This window comes from Notamacropus eugenii, chromosome 7 (assembly GCF_028372415.1).
Source record: "Notamacropus eugenii isolate mMacEug1 chromosome 7, mMacEug1.pri_v2, whole genome shotgun sequence".
Taxonomy (NCBI): domain Eukaryota; kingdom Metazoa; phylum Chordata; class Mammalia; order Diprotodontia; family Macropodidae; genus Notamacropus; species Notamacropus eugenii.
The window spans coordinates 55504499-55523381 of record NC_092878.1 but is presented as its reverse complement, the minus strand read 5'-3'; the positions used below and the strand labels follow the sequence as shown (position 1 = coordinate 55523381).

General features: G+C 45.1%; 1 protein-coding gene and 1 long non-coding RNA gene across 6 annotated transcripts in view; one reads left to right on the top strand and one right to left on the bottom strand.

Annotated features, from left to right (window-relative positions):
* The window catches only part of LOC140514450 (gamma-tubulin complex component 4-like), a 28579-nt gene extending 10568 nt beyond the window's left edge, over positions 1–18011 (bottom strand). For 2 of the 5 annotated variants that reach the window (XM_072624856.1, XM_072624860.1), the window contains exons 1-13: positions 17880–18011; positions 12417–12545; positions 10475–10597; positions 9986–10039; positions 9476–9532; positions 7358–7437; positions 5705–5906; positions 4691–4856; positions 4245–4369; positions 3582–3632; positions 2265–2370; positions 1811–1918; positions 1132–1270 (exon numbers count right to left, since the gene is read on the bottom strand). In XM_072624856.1, the coding sequence (XP_072480957.1) occupies positions 1132–1270; positions 1811–1918; positions 2265–2370; positions 3582–3632; positions 4245–4369; positions 4691–4856; positions 5705–5906; positions 7358–7437; positions 9476–9532; positions 9986–10039; positions 10475–10597; positions 12417–12545; positions 17880–17957 (1418 nt within the window). In that variant the 5' untranslated portion in view covers positions 17958–18011. The remainder of the gene's footprint in view (positions 1–1131; positions 1271–1810; positions 1919–2264; positions 2371–3581; positions 3633–4244; positions 4370–4690; positions 4857–5704; positions 5907–7357; positions 7438–9475; positions 9533–9985; positions 10040–10474; positions 10598–12416; positions 12546–17879) is intronic. The other 3 variants (XM_072624858.1, XM_072624859.1, XM_072624861.1) reach the window with 3 other exon arrangements.
* LOC140514490 (uncharacterized) lies at positions 5906–7323 on the top strand. The gene is made up of 2 exons (XR_011970704.1): positions 5906–6527; positions 6700–7323. It is a non-coding gene; the product is annotated as an uncharacterized lncRNA (long non-coding RNA).
* Positions 18012–18883: the final 872 nt, after the last annotated feature.

The following is an 18883-nucleotide window of genomic DNA, read 5'->3' as shown; positions in this document are numbered from 1 at the left end:
TGAGGCTCAGCCCAATGCATGTTTCTGTCCCAGGACTTTCCATTTCACTCATGGGAGGCCCAGCATTCCAAACAGCCTCTGCTCCTTCTACCTTTACTTTGCAAGTCATGCCAAACAACACCTGCCTTACAAAGTTCACTGAACTATACAGAGGTCATGAGAAACAACAGGTGACCAGCCTTTGGGGAATGTAAACCCCTCAAAGGCAGGCATGTTTTTTCCACAATCTCTTAGGGCTCAGGATTGTGCCATGTGCATGATGAACTCTTAATGTTATGTAATGGTTAGCTGTCTGAGAGTGATACAACGTTCTTTGAAAAGGAATGAGTTTCCTATCTCCACAAATATCCAAATGGTGGTTGAATTACTCTTTCAGAGAAAGAACTCCTGCCCTGGGAGTGAGGCTGTACTACATAACTTGTATGGTCCCTTCCAATTCTAGAGTCTGTGATTCTAAACTTTTTATTCCTCCCTAGGTCGTGACAGCTGCTGACATGGGAGAAATGTCAGAGGACACATACTGAAGACAAGCACTTGGAAGAAGAGTTGATTCCTAGGGGAACTGGAACTATGTGACCTCTCATCTTGGCATGAGTTTACACAGAAAAATAAGAAACCTAATTTCCTTCAATTCTAAAATAATCCCTGTTGAAACCTGCCTTCTTCAAAGGGCTCAAGGACACATCCAGCATCAAGCTTATTATGCCGATCACTGCCACCTCAAATTAATTTCAAAAACAGAAGCAACATGGCATATGAGGAAGACCTAGGAGTTTGGAGGTCATTGAATCCAACCCCCTCATTCAACAGATGAGGACACTAAGGCCTGGGGGCTTTACATGACTTGCCCATCAACACAGAGGTAGCCAATGGCACAGCCAGGATTCACACTCAGGTTTAGTGATTCCAAGGTGAATGCTATTTCTACTAAACCATACTACTTCCCCAAGGGCTCTAAACAGTTTTAGGTCAGCATCTGCAGGTTAAATAGACTGGGGTGGAGATGGATGGATTCTTGAAGTTGTATCTCCTGGGCCTGCAGATTACTAACAACTGGTCAGAGGGCCTCTATCTTCCCTGCCATAGTTAGTGTTTGCTAGCAAAAAGCTCACAGAGGTCTTGTAAACCTACTTCTCCAGGACAGCAGCAGTGAAGAGAATGTGCAGAGGCCACTGCACTTTGTAGGAAAGACCTAGGGCTGCCCAGCCTGACGCAGGGGCTTCTCGGGGAGAGGTGTCCCGAGAAGGTGCTTCTCGTGCTTGAGTAACATCTAAGGCAAAAAAAAAAAAAAGAAAAAGAAAATGAAGAAACTTCAGTCTAATTAAGACAGACAACTTGTTTTGTTGAAAGAAGAATGCACATGAATAACATGAGAGAAAAAACCAGGGGGATGTCTAAGACACAAGGAGGAAAACATAGTGGGCAGAGGGCAAGGAAACAATGTGTAGGCAGGTTTTTTGGTAGATCTTAGAGATTATTTTGTTGTCTTTAGAGACAGAGGCAGCTGGAATAAGACAAGAACTGACGCATGGCATAATGAAAAAACCCTTGGCTGCTAATGAAGTGGTCTGGATTCCAATCCTGGCTGTGCCACTCATGAGTCTCGGTAAGTCGCGTAACCACCCTGTATCCCTGTTTCTTAATCTTTAAAATGAAGAGGCTGAACTAGAAGATTTCTTAGGACCCCCTGAGTGCTAAAGGTAGATAACTCTAAGATGAAAACCATATAAGCGTCTTCAGAGAAGGAAGCAGCATCAGGAAAAAAGGGAGGAACAATGATATGCGAAGGAGAGAGAAAGGGAATTAATACCCTTATGTTCCTTTCCATGGTACTCAATTGTCAGGTGAAGCAGAGGGAGGAGGTTGTCATCATCTAACAGCACCTTGTGGGCAGACTGCTGGAAGGCCACATTAACATCTGGCAGAGAGAAAGAACAAGGAGCAAATAATAGCACCTGGCTATATGATGAAGCCTGGAAGAAATGTTCTCCCATCCAACCCTGCCTGACCGTCAGGAACAAACACTATTTGACTTTGGGGTCCAGACCACACCATTTCATACAGATATCATTGGTTATGTGGCTGCTTGTCCCAGGAGATGACTGCAGTGTGATGGAAGCTATCCAGGCCCACTGAAATGGCTTCCCTAGGCAGCAACAGAAGGTAAGGAGGCTGCCCCTCAAGCCCTCAATGAAGAAGCTGAGAGTTGGGCTCTTCTCTCAAGGAAAGTAACTTAGTCATTCACTCTTCTGTTGAGTACTTACCATGCTCAGTTACTGCAGTGGGCGGTGTCTTTAACATATGCTGGGCTGTGTCAATGAAGGCCTGGAACAGTTCTCCTCGTCCCAGCAGGTAAAAGTCTTTAATGATCTTTGAAAAAGAATGTCAGTATACAAGTCAACAATCACACAAGTCTTAGGAATTCTTCGCTATCCAAGGAATTGAATTCAATCCAATTAAAGCATTCACAAAGCTCCTATTATGTATAAGGCACTGTCCAAGGAGAGAGGAACACACAGAAGAAAATTAAATTACCCCTACTGTTGAGTGGCTTATAGTCTACTTGGGAGATGGAATATTTACCTAAATAAGTAAAACTAAAGACAAATTAGAGCAGAAAGCACTAAAAACTGGGGAGATAAGCGAAGGCTTCCCTGAGGAAGTGGAACCCAAGTTAAGCCTTGAAGGAAGAAGACGAGGACTTTTGCAAAGCAGAGATGACAAAGGAATGCATTCCAGACATGGGGGGGATGGCTCATGTGAGAAGAAAGAGGCTGGAGACGAAGCATTTGGGAACAGTTAGTTCTCATAATGGTCAGAACACAGAGCTCATGAAAGGGAATAGTATGAAGTAACACTGGCAAAGTAGGTTCCCAGACTGTAGAAAGGCTTTTAAACTAGAAACAGTGCAGAGCTGTCTCCTTAATTAGGACCCAACTAACACATGGATTTGGAGGCAGCGTGGTACAGTGGATAAAGAGCCAACCTCAGAGTCAAGAAGACCTGGGTCCAAGTCCCTTTTGGGATAGATCTTGGTTGTATGACCCTGGGCAAATCACTCAACCTCCACATAAATTCTCTAAAACAAGGAGTTGCAGAGAAGGTACTGATATACACTGATAGAATGTTTTTCCTTGGGAATTCCCCATACCAATGAACACAGTGTCATTTCCTTCCTGTCCCCAACAGATGGATGTGAGATTCTGCCCCTCTAAACAGGCATATCAAGAAGAGAAATTTTAGTGGTGCTGTTAAGCCAGGAAGATTACAGTATATTTGATATCTTTACTTGGTGGCAACACAAATGATAAAATTACAAGAAAACTTATGTCTATCTCTTTGTCCTACAGTATGGTATATCTCTACAATCATGTTTGTATTTACAGAAGCAAATCCTGGAAGGAATTATTCCTTCAGATGACACCCAGCAATGGGCTGCTCATTTTGGGGAAGAGTATACAAGGTCATCCTAAGAATCCAGGGATAGGTTTTTTTCCCCAAATCAATAGAGTTAGGGAAGGCAAAGGTCATTTCCTGTTAGTTACATTTTAACAATAAAGAAAAATAAATGAAACTATTACCTTTAGTTGGCCTAATAAATCTGACTCCTCCACCATAAGTTTCCATAGATGCTGAGGAAACAAGAACATCAGTGAAATCCCATTTTGAGAACACCATTACAAAGGAGGATTCTTTATTTAAAAAGCTGCTCTATATTCCACTGAATGACTCAGGAAAGAATACTACTCATATGATCATGACAATAAACTGTCTACAAAAAACCCTTCTGAAAACCTGCTACTAGACCCTGTACAGACGGCAGCAGCAAGAGAGCTTAGCCCTTCGTCCTTTTGTTCTTTAGTGGAAAACCCAATCTGGTCCCAAGCTCCCGTGGAGCAGAAATACACACACAAAGTGAAACAAAGATCTCATCTATTCCTTCAACTAAAGAAAACGTTGTGACGCGAGATGCTGAGTGGATTGTGTCTCTGTCACCGTCAGGCAGCTAGCAAGGCATTCCATGTCCCATAAGAGACTGAGCTCAGTAAGAGGGAAGGACACTTACTATGGCAGCATTCCTAAAACCCAAAGACGGAGAAAGCGTCTGGCCTGAGGAATCATTTCTTCACCCTGGTCTCTAGTGCCAGCTAGAAGAAGCAGCTGCTGTGCTCCACTCTCTATCTTTCCAGGTCAATCCACCCCCTCAGAAAACATATGCTGGATCAGACACTTAAAAGGCAAACCTCAGCAACAGTGCTGCGTATCCGGTCCACCACCAGCTCAAAATCCACAAGGCTGAAAAGAGGCTGCTGCTTGAGGCGATGCAGTTCAGCAGCAAAGGTGTCTTCTTGATTCTTTAAAATAGATCCTGTGTATCATGGACAGTAGGAGGAGAGACCCTCGGAGCTATGCTATCAACAACGCTCTGATTCTTTCATTTGTTACTATAGACAATCTAACTAACCAGGGTCTAGTAAATACAGGGCAATAATTTTTGCTCTTAACCACTGGGTGCCACTTCCCTTGCTTTGAAGATTTCTGACAAGAAGCATCATGGTGCCCTCTTACAAGATTTATTTCAAAATATGATGTACTACACTGACCACTGCCTTGGCTCATGAGGCAATGGGCAATAAAAGCTGCTCTTGACCAGCTCTTGGGGATGAGATGTTAGGACAGGACTTCCTACCTTTTCTGGTCAGATTCACATTCTGATTCTCAAACATCTGTACAGACTCTCCTACAAACAGGATTTTTTCAGCGACTCTCACTGGAATATAGGAAGGAAGTATTTCCACCCGAAGGGAAAACTGCTTCAGGGATGGGGCCAGCATGTTCTCTTCCTCAATCAGGCGCTGGGTGAGGAGATACAGAGTGACAAAGGAAACAAGAAAGTATGCAGTAACTCTATCTATCTCCATCCTTTATATTCCATAGTTAATATATTGGGCAATAGGGACTTTAAACCCAGGGATGTACAACTCCCACCTGCCAGGCATGTACTGTGCTTGCAAGGAGGTAGTCTAGCCTGGTGGCTAGCAGGCAGGAGAGGCACAACACATGAACGTTCTAGTTCTAGCATTGCCATTAACTAGTTACAGGACTCTAGCTAAATCATTCAACTGCTCTGAGCCTTAGTTCCTTCCTCTGTAAAATGAGTAGGTTGGACTAGACCTGTGAAGTCCTAAAAAAAAAAAATCCTATTATGCTCAGTTCCAAGAATTTATGATTCTTATGTAATACACTGGCATCTATATAGGTTTTTGTGAATCCTAATTAAGACCTTGAGCTGCATCAAAAAGCTGCCAGAGAGACACAACTTAAGGAGCTGTCCACTTCCTAAGTATGGTATTAGTATGGTATGAAGAAGGCCTCACAACTGCCCAGCCTAATGGATTATCATAGACTCACAGGTCTGGAACTGGATCAAGTCCAATCTCATTTTAGAGACGAGGAAAATAGGCCCCAGGGAGGTTAAGTCTGGACCTAGACAAACAAGCAAAGGAGGTGGGGGTTGTACTCTTCAGCGCTCTTTCCCATGCATCCTGCAAACCTCATTCAGACAAAGGCAAATATCAGGAGGGACAGGCTGAAGGAAGTGGCGCAGATGGCACCGAGGTGGCAGGCTCAGTGCAAGCTCATGTGAGAGGGCGAAGGGGTCACTATCTGGTGGAATGTACTGCCTTTCCCTTCAAATCCTCACCAGGTCCTGAAGTTCTCGTAACTGCTTCCCTGTCAGGCCTCCAATGCCCAGGTCTTCCTCCTCCTCCTCCAGTTGAGTAGAGACAAGGCCAGAAGATGGGCCCTGTTTAATAAAGAACTCTTCGTGTTGGTCCAAGAGGAGGCCATGTAGCATCCAGGCAGAAAGCTGCTTGTACATGACCCCATGGCACACTGCCAAGATCCTGAGTGGAGAAAGGGAGAGAAAAACCAATGCCATAAAAGCCCTTGCTGGGCACAAACACCCAGGCCATTCTGGGACGTCACTAGAGGGTACTGGCCAAGATCTGAGTAAGAATTTGGTGAGTCAGAAGGGAAACTGTCCATTACACTAAAAATAATCATTCCATTTTTATTCCTATCTTTTTGGAATTAGTCATTAAATTTCTTATAATTAAAGTTCCCATATTAAGTTTAAAATGTCCTTCAGCTATTTTGACAGTTTCTTTTCCATATTGTTTATTCTCACCCTGCGTAAGAGTTTCAGAGCTGAAAATTCCTGCTAAAACACAATGAGATGAGCTCAGAGAAGTCTGTTTCTCTGCCAACAAAAGCAGTTTGCTCCTTTTCTCTTGTTTCACCAAAAAGGAAGGGAATGGATGTGGTAAGGGAGGATGACTCAATTAGAAATGGAGCATTACAAAAATACATGAAAAGAGAAGATCAAGCACCCTCTCCAGAACTAGCTCAAGTATTTCCAAGATGTTCTTGTGCAGTAACCAAATATTAGAATTAGAAGGAAACTTGGAGATCAGAGTCCAGTCTTTCCACCCAGGACAGAAGCTTAACTTCAAGTTTTAAAGAAGGTAAGATAAAAATGGGCAATATGAGCTGGTTCCCTACCACCGCCAGCATCAAACAGAAAATTCTCTGCTTAGCCCCCTTCTTACCTTTCCGGTCTTCTTATCCTCTACTTCTCTCCATATACTTTACAATCCAGCAGCTCCTGCCTTCTCCTAACTCCATGCTTTGTTACAGGCTGTCCCACTGCCTGGGAGGTTTTTCCTTCTACTCTCCACATGTTGGCTCCCTTGGCTTACTTCAGGACTCAGCTCAAATCCCACCATCTACTGGAGGCCTTTCCTGGTCCCTCCCCAATACCAGTGGCTGATCTGAAATTACTTTTCAACTACTCCATATAAACAATATCTTATATGTAAATAGTTTAAAAGTTGTTTCTCCCATTAGGAAAATAAGATACTTGAGAGGAGGGACAGTATTTTTACCTTTCTTTGTATTTTCAGGCTTAGCAAAGAGCCTGGCAAATAGTAAACATTTAATAAAATGCCGGTTGACTTACTGACTGAAAATAGCAATTACTTTAAAAGATATACTCAAATATAGCCAAGCAAAACCCAGCATATATAATGGTAACACCCTAAGGATGATGGGATCTGACAATCAGAGGGACCTTAAAGTCATCCACACTAATTCATTCTCTTTTATGTAGTACCATCCTGGATTCTTTATTGGCTGGCATCCTGGCCTCTCCTACTTTGATCATATAGACCTATCTGCTCAGTGTTAGCTTTTCAGTCCCATCTATTACTAACTATTTTGGAGAAGTTTTAGATCATATGCAAATAAAATGGTCTTGATGAACTGTGTCAATCTTATTTAAGTTTTTGTGACTTACTTTTCTAGCGCACTGCGTACAGGAGGCAGTCCCCCACAGCTGTATTTGTATACTGTTTCCAAGATCTGACACCCATGAATCTGTGGAAAAGATAAACTTCTAAAAATTATACAGTGCCTGCTGCACAGTTTAAATTGTACATTCAGTTGTGATTGGTCCAGGAGGGACCTACTGAATCAATTCCAGTGGCACTTCCATAACTTTGTCCTTTCCTACCTCTTACACATCAACAGTGACTCCCTCATCTCACTCCCCCAATACACACACAAACACACACGCACACACTGATCCAGTGACAGTGGCCTCATTGCTGACATTCTGTCACTGGACTTCAGGCATTTTCCCCAGCTATCACTCATGCCTGGAAATCTTTCCTCCTCACCTCTGCCTCCTAGTTTTCCTGGATCCTTCAAGTCTCAGCTACAGTCCCCCCTTCTGCAAGAAGCCTTCCTGGATCCCCATATTTGCAGGTGCTACTAGCTACATATTCCATTGGGTTTCCTAAAAGTGACTGAATGGGTCAGTCAATCTCCTCCTGAGCCAGATCTACTTGGGGATATGCCTATTAGCTTGTTCTGGAAGAAGAAAGTAGAACTTCTCCACAAAGATACTGCATAAGAATGTTTAAATGTTTAGATTACAGGTTCTAGATTCATCAGCCAAGAATGAATATGTTAATTCAGAAGTAAAAACTACCGGCCCCCCCATCAGCTTCTTTAAGGAGAGAGTTTTTATCTTTGCTTCTGTAGTCAGAAAGGATAACATGGATGTAGCACATTTCCAATTGTGCAGAGTGAAGTCTAGTAAAATGTGCAAATCTTTTCTATTTCTGCTGAACTTCAGCCCACAGCATCCCTAGGCCCATCATGGAAAAGAAGGTGAGTGAACCACCAGCTCTTCTTGGATTTTTCACTCTCCTTTCCCAATTGAAATGAGACAGAGAAGGCTAACATGGGAAAGGAGAGAAAATTTTCATCTGGCTCGTAACTCCATTCATGGTGGTACTTTTCTTCTCATTTTGGGGGGACAGGGGAGTGTAAAGAAGCTGCAGGGGTAGAGAGGTCCATGAAGAAGCCCACACAAGGCTTCCAGGAATGGAGGGGATGCACTTAAACAACTCACTGTGCATACAGCTGGGTATGTGTCTACACAACACAAAATGAAGTAGAGGGCTGGCAACTGTTTGGTCCAATTCATCAAAGAAAGAAGCCAAATTAGATACTTTTGCCTCTGTGCTATGGTTACCTCTATGTGGGACTGAGTCCTACCCTTCATTCAATTCTTTGGCCTAAATTATCTGGTTGGGCTTTTTAGCTGAAGAAGTGGCACTTATTTACTCTGTGTGTGTGTGTGTGTGTGTGTGTGTGTGTGTGTGTATGTGTATGCATAAGTACAAGTGTGTATGTGTAAGAGAGGCAGACAGACAGATCAGAGTTGGGGGGGGAGAGAAAGAGAAGGGGGCAAGAGGGAGGGAGCCCATATACATTAGTATTGATATGTATTCTGCATCTGTGTGACATTTACAAAGGTCTCATTAAATATCTCTGGGGTTGGGAGTGTGTAGAAGGAGGGAAAGAGGACAGGAGTGTGTCACATGCAACCCAATTGTCTCACTGCAGATTTTTTTAAAATGCTGTGGATGAATTTGTAAAAATTATACTACTTTCAAGGCTGCTTCCTGTGATTGTTCTTATAACAACTCAAGAGAAAAGGACTCAGGGAGCCAGAGGGTACTTTTCACAACCCAACTTGACTAGGTAATCTACTCAGCACTTGCTGATCTCAGAGTTACTAGCTCAGATCCCAAAAGCCAACAGTCTCCCAGAATACTTGGAATCAATTTTTCCATGACAGTAATAATAGCAACAACCTAAGTAAAAAGTACATTTAACAAAGTTAGGTGAATGACTTAGGCATGGTGACCTCTTAATACTGAAGCATGACCTTGAGGAAAAAGCTCCTTGCTCCCATCAATGATCAACATGTATGATGCCTTTCCTTCTCAGGTCTAATTTCATGGTTCCCCCAAACACAACAGTTTGAAGAAATCTATGTGGTGCAAATCACTAAGCACACTGAATTACGTACATCATTAACCAGAATAAAAGAAGTGCTTACCTTCTGACTCTTAATCTGTTCAACAACAACCATCACTGAGGGAAAAAGAAGTTGGAACTACAAAGCAAAGCAAAAGTGAATTAATCTAATGTAATCTCTTACGTGTTCCAAATGTAAGAGAGGGAGTATAAACATAAGCTCTGGAAATGATGGCGTTTCTGAATGAAGATAGAGAGATCAACTCCAGCCAGAAGAGGCAAAAAAAGGGCCTACTCCTCTCAGCCTATCTTTAGCTAGAAACACCTATTTTGGAGGCTGGCAGGATAGTCAGTATAACATCAACATGGACAACTTTAGTACCAAATGTTAAGAGACGATTTATCTTCAGAATTCATGAAATAATGCTCATATAATAAAGCAGATTAAATGTCCAAAATGTAAAATTTTAGATTCAAATTCCGAATCTGGAAGTAGGAGAGCTCTTCAAAATACTAGATTAGTCAAATATACCTAAAAGACTGAGAGAACAGACAAAAAGAACCCAAGATATTCCATTATCTACAAAGATACCTGGTCCAAGGAGTAATTGACATGTGATATGGAAAGGGGAGGGTCAGCAAGGAACTGCAATAAAAAACATAATTAGAAAAACACCATCTCAAAAAGTTTCTAACCTATGACCTAAGAACACTGGCTGGGGAGAGGGAGAGAACAGACCTTGTGGTAATGAGTGCTTTTAGGTTCCCACAGAAGATAGTGATACAGGGTCACTAAAGTGATACAGGTCACTAAAAACTGAAAGCAAAATGTTCACAGAATACCCTGGAACCTCTTACAGAGGCAAGAAGTTACTTTGATCATTAAATGAACAATACGGAGAGCTTATAGTGGTATATGCTCATTAAAGGCATTTTCCCAATTCTGAAACCCTAATTAAAGGAAGACAAGCTATGGTGGGGAGGGAGGACCGCATTTTCTTTCCAAGGATGTGGTCTAGTGAGGAAACTGGGGGACTCAGGGGCATTACTGCCTGCCTCTTTCTCCTCTTCTCTACCTCACCTCTTGCTCCAAGTCAAGCAGTGCTTGACGATATGGCTGCAGGATGGAGTCCAGACCTGTGCAGAAGGCCCGCAAATAAATTCCATGTAATCCACCCTGGCCTTGCTGGGACAGATGGTGATCCTGCGATTAAACAAAGGCTAATTAAATTAGCTCCAGGATTGGGACTTGCAGATCAAGTGCTGAACCTGGAGTCACAAAGACCTGAGTTCAAATATGGCTTCAAAACACCTCCTAGCTGTGGAACCCTAGACATGTAAAACTTCCTCTGTCTGCCTCAGTTTCCTTTGTAAAATGAGGATACTAACAGCACCTACCTCCCAGAGCTGCTGTGAGGACCAAATGGTACATCTGTCAAGTGCTTTACAAAATCCTTTAAGTATTATTTAAATACTATCCTTTTTGTTGTTATTACGTCATTATTAGTTGTACTGCTGATGTTTGAATAGCTGTGTCAAATTAACCTCCGTAAGAAGAAACATACAACGGAGTGAGGGAAATAGTTTGCCCATTAACATTGTTGGACCACAGATTGACAACACCAAAGGTCCTTGGAGTTCATCCAGTCCAACTTTCTCACTTCAGAGATGAGGAAGAGGTTCAGAGAGGTTAAGTGATCTGTCCAAGGTCACAAGAGGTAGAACTGGGGACTGAGTCCAGATTTGGTGCAGTGTGGAGCACTGGTCCTAAGACAAAGGAAAACTGAACTCTAGTGCTGGTTCCAAGACCGATTAGGTGGACAGCCTGAAGCAAAGTCACCTCACTTCTCTGAGCCTGGGTTTACTTCTCTGTAAAATGGGAAAAATATATTTATACTCCCTACCTAAAAGGATGTTGCGAGGAAAGCATTTTGTAAATATTTATATCAGTGTGAGTCATAATTCCTATTCCCACCTTCCAAAACTGATGTCATGTTTATTTTAAGCCAGAACCTTCTTAACCCTTTGCCTTAAGGAAGAATAAAAACTTTGTGATGAAAAAAGAAAAAGGACAGAATTCCTCCTCTGTTGAAAAAAATCCATCTTCCTTGAGAACTATTGGATCTGCGGAACCCATATTTTTAACTCCAACTTGAGCAAAAGCCCAGCCAGAAGTCTAAATTTAAAACCAGCCTCCAACTCCCTTCTCTCTCTTTCTAATGTGTATAATGCCACTCATAGACAGATGTTCTTCTGAGACCAGAGAGGTTCTGTTACTTCCTCAAAGGTCACATAGGAAGTATGTGACAGAACCAGATCCCCACCCAGCACTCTTCACATCGTACGCTGCTGACTCTTATGCTGTAGAACAAAAACTCCCAGAACTTACAGAAAAACAATTCAAATAACGACACATTTGTAAATAACCTTAGGGGAATTCCATCTTCCACAGGACTCTCTCTTTCATTCATCACATGGATCTGTTATGCTTCTAGGAAGCTAGGAGTTGAAATCACAGAGAGGCAAATTTATACTCAATGTCAGGAAAAAACTTCCTAACATCTACCAGGGGTGGGGAACCCGTGTCCTCAAGGCCACATGTGGTCCTCTAGGTCCTCAAAAGTGGCCCTTTGACTGAACCTAAACTTCACAGAACATATCTCCTTTGTTCTGTAAAACTTGGACTCAATCAACAGACTGTACCTGAGGACCTAGAAGGCCACATGTGGCCATGAGGCTGCAGGTTCCCCGCCCCTGACTTAGACCTATCCAAGCAGGGAATGGGTTACCTCAGGAAGTAATGAATTCTCTCCCATTAGAAGTCTTCAAGGACTGCTTGTAGTAAGAGTTTGGGCTATTTAATTCTCAAATTCAGTGACTCTATAAATGTTCCTGTCATTAATATTATTCGTAACACTGTTATTAATGTTACTATTAATACTACCGATACTTGGCGCTCTTCTGAGCCCAAATGCAAGACGTATAAAAAACATCACCACTGTCCTCAAGGGCCGACCACCCACCTGCTGCTGCACATGGCCTGTATATCGTTCAATGAACTCTGTAAAGCGAATATAGTCCGTGCCAAGGCGGCAGAGTCGATTCAGGACGCTGGTTTCACTCGGATGGAGAAACGGAAAGTCCTGTGACACCTACAAAAGTGGTAACAACATTAAGGACACAGATACCTCTGATTCATTTGACTCCCACCCTAAGGATACTCCAAATGCTTTACAATAATGACAGGATGTTTTTCTCCAAATGTTTTATGATGACATTTTTTTCTCCTCATTCTGCCTTTTGTGAGGTGTATTTATCAGAAGAGTTCTGTAAAATATAACTATTTGCACATTACTGGCATCTTTTTAAAGTGATTATAACAAATACATCATCATGTAAATATCACTTAAAAAGAAAATGGTGTTTATTTTTTAAATGTAAAATTTCAATTAACAAGCATTTATTTTCTTTCTCTCCTTCTCTCTCATTAAAAAGAAAAAAAGAAAAACAAAACCCCTGTAATAAATGTGTATAGTTGGGCCAAACAAATTCTTGTACTGTCTAGGTCTAAAAAATGTCTCATTCTACATTTTGAATCCATCACCTGAATGGACTTTCATAATCTGGAAGGAGGTCAAGGAAGCTATGTAATAAGCAATTACCTTTTCCTTCCTAATCCCTTCAGCCTTGCCATCTCTAACATTCCACCAATGAATAAACACTTACCAAGCACCTTCTGTGTGCCCAGGACTGTGCTAGTTGTAGGGGATATGAAGAGGCACACCAACATATGCATATGAAAACTTAAAAAAAAACAAAACTACTCAAGAGACAATGCAAGGCAATTGTATGAAGAAATTAAACAAAAAAAGTAAGAGAATTCTCCTCTTCTCAAACCCTATCACTTCACTAAATACCAAAGATGAGAAAGTCTATAAATAAGACAACTTTCTAAGTTGCTAAAATTGGAAAGTTTAGGGAAAAAATCCACCCAAACCACAGGTTAAACACAAAAAAATTCAAAAAGAAGAGGAAGAACAGCGCCGACTCCTTCTCCTTGGCTGAGCTCTTCAATTTCACGACCACTTTCTGAGCACCTCTGGGACAGGCACGGTGAGCAACAGAGGAAAAATGCAGCTGCATCTGCTCTTAAGGAGTTTACATCATACTGAGCAATACAGATAAGTAAATACAAAATGTATAAAAAGTCATGGGGGAAGGGTATCAACAAATGGGAAATGGGAAGAGGCATCTTATCCTCTGAGCTGAAGCTTGAAGAGAGCGGGGTCCCAAGAGGCAAAATGAAAAAGGAAAGCCTTTTAGGCATGGGGCACAGCATGGGTAAAGGCATGGAGAGAGGAGATGGGGTGCTCTCTACTAAGAATAAATAGAACCCAGTACAGATGGAACATTTAGTATATAAAGGAAAGTAATATGTAACCCTAGTGTAAAAAAAAGCTGGAGCCAAACTGGGAAGGGCTTTAAGTGTCTCTGATCCCTTCCCCTCCTCCCCAAAAAAAGTCTGAATTTTTTTCCAGTGCCAAAAAATCACCATTGAAACTCCTTGAGCAGAGGAATGACAAGATCATACATATGCTTTAAGAACATTACTTTGGTAGCTCTGTGGAGGGTGGACTGAAGAAGAGGAGACCAGATGCAAGGAGAACAATTAGAAAGTTATTCCAATTTCAAGGCATACACTGGTGAATTTGCATTTGATTTTAGAGGCAACAGGGAGCCATTAAAGCTTCATGAGCAGAAGAGTAGCATGGTTAAACCTATTCTTTAAGGATATGACTTTGGCATAAAAAGAACAGACTGAAAAAAGGGAGGGAGTGCAAATCAGAGGTTACTACAATAGTCCAGGTGAAAGGTGATGAGGACCACAAGTAGGAAGGCTCCCATGAGAGGAGAGAAAAGAACGTAGGTGAGAATGTCATGGAGGCAGAAGAGGTATGACTTACCAACAGATTGATCCCTGGGGGACGAAAAGGCTAAAGGAAGAATGAAGGATGACTCAGAGTTTCAGTTGTTTAACGGATAGTTGGAGACGTGGCACCAGAGCTCAGGACTGAGATGAGGGCTATCTGCCAAGAGATAATAGTTGGTCCCACGGGAACAAGAGGTGAACACCGTAAAAGAGTAGAGGTAAAGGAGAAGAGGGTCCAGGACCCAGCACTGTGGTGCTCCCACCCAGGGACAGTGCTTACGGGAGGATATGGATGAAGATCCTGCAAAGAGACTGAGAAGGATGGGTAGAGCAGAGAGGAAGAGAAGTATGAAAGAACAATGTCATACAAATCCAGAGATGGGAAAGTCAGAAAGAGGAGGCAGAGAAGTCAAGAATGATGAGGACTGAGAAAAGACCACTGGAATTAATAATACAGAGATCACTGGTAACCTTATACACAGTAACTTTAGCCAAGTGGTGAGGACAGAAGCAAGGATGCAGGAGGTTGAAAAACATGTGGGAAATGAGAAAGTAGAAGCAATGAGTGCAGACAGCTTTTTCTAGAAGTTTAACAGAAAACAGCTGGCATGTTTATGGGGCATCATGGAAAGAGCCGGTGGACAGGGAGAGATTAGAAATTTGGGAGAGCAAAGAGATATCTGAAAGAGCAAGTTCCCAGAGGAGATAGGAGAGGAGGTGATCAAAGGTTTTAGTAGAATAGGGCTTCTTCATTTTTACTGTGTCATGGACTCCTTTGGCAGATCATGTCTGGTGAAGGCCAAAGACCCCTTTTTCAGAAAAGTTTGTAAATATGCAAAAATAAAAAGCATGAGATTGCCAAAAGAACTAATTATATTGAAAATGTTATCAAACTGTTAAAAAAAAAAAACCAAGTTCAAGGAATCTCTGACGTAGAGGATTTGGCATTAGTGAAGAGAAGGGCCATGTCTTCTTCCTTGACTAATGCAAAGGAGAGGATAACACCGAGATGATTTGAAGTACATAACAGAGTATATTAGCAAGCACCCTAGCACACCCAGGATGGCCTGCTAGCACAGGTTCTTTGATCTGCTTTTAAAGGAAAGACTGCTCAAAAAGGGGTTAACAATCCTATTTTAATTACATTCACTAGTTCAGGGGAAAAGTCAGCACCCTGAACTTGGAGAAAATGCAAGCAGAGAAATTAGCACAAAGACATACAGAACTCCAACAGTCTGGGTAAAGCAATATTGCTGTACACTTTATGTACATCACTGGATTGAGGGAGCACAGCCATCAGAGCAGTCGGGGTGTGGGGCGGAGATGTGTGGGCTCCGAACATATGGCTACTCAGAATCTCCACCAGGAAATCAAAGAAATCCAAAGATCCTTCTTATGAGTGGACCCCCAAAGCAAATGCCTACTCCCAGAATATATAACAAAGACTTGGCATCTGATTGGCTGAGTGCTCAGGAGCTTGAAGGTGCCCCAGCACTTAATTAGAAACTCCCTGTAGCCAGGGCTCTATGTGTCTATTAATGGTCAAAGAAGATCTTCAAATTCCCTTAACATTCCACAGAGGAGAAGAGGAAGCTCATGATGAACAGTCCTGAACTTTGAGTGAAGTGTGAGTTGAGACCTGCTGTCTAGAGAGAGCAGGGAAGGGGTGGGAGACAAGTACAACAGAAGGTCAATCAGGGAAGAGAACTGGCAAGCAGAAGTGAAGGCCAAGTCAAGATTAAGTAATATCCATTTGTGGAAGACCTAATTAGCAGTGCTGGGACTTCCTCTAGCAGCATTCATTAGCATGCAAGTAGGAGCAGATAATCAATCAGCAAGTATTTATTAAGTTCTCATTATAGGCTTGGCATTGTGCTAGGCAAAGAAAAATCGTCCTTTTCCTCAAGGATCTAAGTATTCCACTGCGGAGATACGACATATTTGCAAGCAAGTCAATACAGAACGTACACAATACAATTTTTCAAGGGGAGAACTAGCAGCTGCGGGCGGGCGCCTCATGGAGGAGATGGCACCTAAGGGCCTCCAGGAAGAGGGCACAGCCTGTGACAGGCACAAGGAGGGGAAAGGGAATTGCATGGGCTCAGTTTGGCTGCAAGGGAGTGCGTCAAGGGTACTCATGTCTAATCGATCACTCCGGAGTTAGACTGTGAGGGTATACTCCATGCCCGGTGGAGAAGTCTGAGCCTAGAGCCCAGCCAGAGCTAGGAATGCTCCTTGGGCAGGGGAGGGAAATGGTCAGGTCCATGTTTTAGAAGGGAACCCCGGGGAGGATGCATTCAGGAGGCGGCTTGGGTGTGAGAGGCAGAGGCAGAAGGACAGGGAAGGCTGGATCTGGGCTGGGGGAGACGGAGCTTTGGACAGGAACCGGGAAGTCAGCAGGAGGAAAAGGAGATTCAGGGATGGAGAGGAGGGCTTTTTGGACACGTGGAGTTTGAATTTCTTATAAAACACCTGGTTTAAAATACCTAACGGGCAGGGTGTGAGGTGTCTATGCAGGGAAAGAGACTAAGGCTGCATATACAGGCAGGATGCCATCCGCGTGGGGAAGATAACGAGGTCCCTGAGAAAGGAGAGGGCACAGGCACACCTGCATCCGGGGAGCTGAGGAGTGGTCACATACGTAGGCAAAAGTCGGGTGGGGGGAAATTAAGTATTACAAACTGAGAGAGGAGTGTCCGGGAGCTGGGGGCTGGGGGGGGCGTAAAACGTCAAATACTGAAGCGAGGACTTGCCAATAAAGAGACCATTAGTAACCTGAAGAGTCTAGTTTCGTTGAATGATGGGGTCAAGAGACAGACTGCAGAGGGTCAGGAACGAAGAGGGCGCAGCGCGGGCAGCTTCTCCCAGCAGGGGGTCCAAGGGAGAAGAGGCTCGTAGGAGGGGCTGCACGGTCAGAGCCTCTGGAGGGGGGCTCGGGTCAAAGGGCAGCCTGAGCCTGGCAGGGGACCCCTGCTGTGAGGCGGCCAAGGCGGGGGCGGACCTCGGACCTCGGAGAAGTCTGACCCGCCTGCTTCATTTCTTAATTCTTACAGACCGGGCTGGTTACCGTAAAACACAGCGCAGGGTCCGCAATCACCTTGGACCGTCTTGGGGTTCCTAGGCAGACGCTGCAGCTGCTTGCCGTTTCCTTCTCTAGCTTATTTTACAGATGAGGAAACTGAGGCAGGCAGGGTGAAGTGACACAATTCTCCCTCGGCCATTCATTCTCTTCAGCCCTCTCGCGCAGACCCCGGTCGTGGCCCCGCCCCTCTACCCCAGCCCGCGCCAGAGCCCCGGGAGCCGACCCCCTCCCGCCCTTTTCCAGGCTCCGCCCCCTCATTAGCGGCTCCCAGGCCAAGCCCCGCCCCCCGCTCCTCCACCGCAGGCCCCGCAGTCCGTCCACGCCCCCTACTCCCAGGGTCCCGCCCCTCTGACCGCCTTAGCCCGCCCCCCCCAGGTCCCGCCCCGGCCCTAAACACTGGCACTCTTAACTCCGCCCCTTGCTTTCCCCGTCAGGTGGAGTTCCAATTAGCGCTCCCTTCAGGGTGGGCCGTACCTGGAGGCCGCTCCGCTTGTTCCAGGTGAAGATGGCACCCGGGTACCCGCTCAAAGCCAAGAGCAGCTCGTGGATCATCCCCACGGCGGGCAGCGGGCCGCTGAGGCAGCGTCCGCCGGCGCGAGCTCCCCCGGCCGTCGGGGGAGGAGCGCTGCTCCAGCCGCTGTGCGCAAGGCCCGCTGGGAAGTGTAGTTCCGGCCGAATCAACTAGCCGGGAAAGACAGTTCCTTCGAGGAAGAGAAAAAGGCACCGGCCAGCGCGAGGGCTTCCTTTTCCCTGCCAATGGAATCCCGGAAGCGTTCACGTAGCTTGGTCGGAGCGACCACGTTCGCTTCTAGTCCACCGAGCTCTCTGGGAGACGTAGTCCAGGCAGCGGCCTTGGCGCACGCGCCCTAAGGTCCTCGGTGTCTCCCGCGCGGACTTCCGGTTTGGGAGCTGGTCTGGGAGGCTGCAGAGCCGGGCCGGGGCCGGAGCGGGAGCGGGTGAGGCCCTCCGGGAGGCGGGGACCGGACTCGGTTCGCGGGGAGCGGTGGGAGGGGGCGGGGGTGGAGAGGAGCGGACAGATGGAGGAGGCAGGCCGGGACAGGGGTGCCTGGGGCTCCCCTCAGCCCAATCAGTGACCGTCTGGAAAGGACGGGACGACGCCAAGAGTGACCCGGCCGGAGGGAGCCGAGACAAAGAGACCGAAGCCCGGGCGCCCTGTCCTTTCCCGAACCCCGATCTCCCTCCCTCCGCCAGGCTCCGGGACACCCCAGGTCCTCTCCGCAGGGTCTTGTCCCCCGTGTAGAAGCGCTCCCCCGTCGGCTGTCACCCCCAGCTCACGGTGACCCCCAGGGCCCACCCGGCCCTCCCCTGTCGTGCCCGTTACGGGCCGGGACCCCGAGGTTCCCCAAACTAGAGGAAAACAAAGACCACACGTTCCTGCATCCATTGTTGCCTGGGGAGGTGGTGAAAGTGGAGCGGAGGGGGCGGGGCAGGCGCGGAGGGCTCTGGGAAGGGCTCGG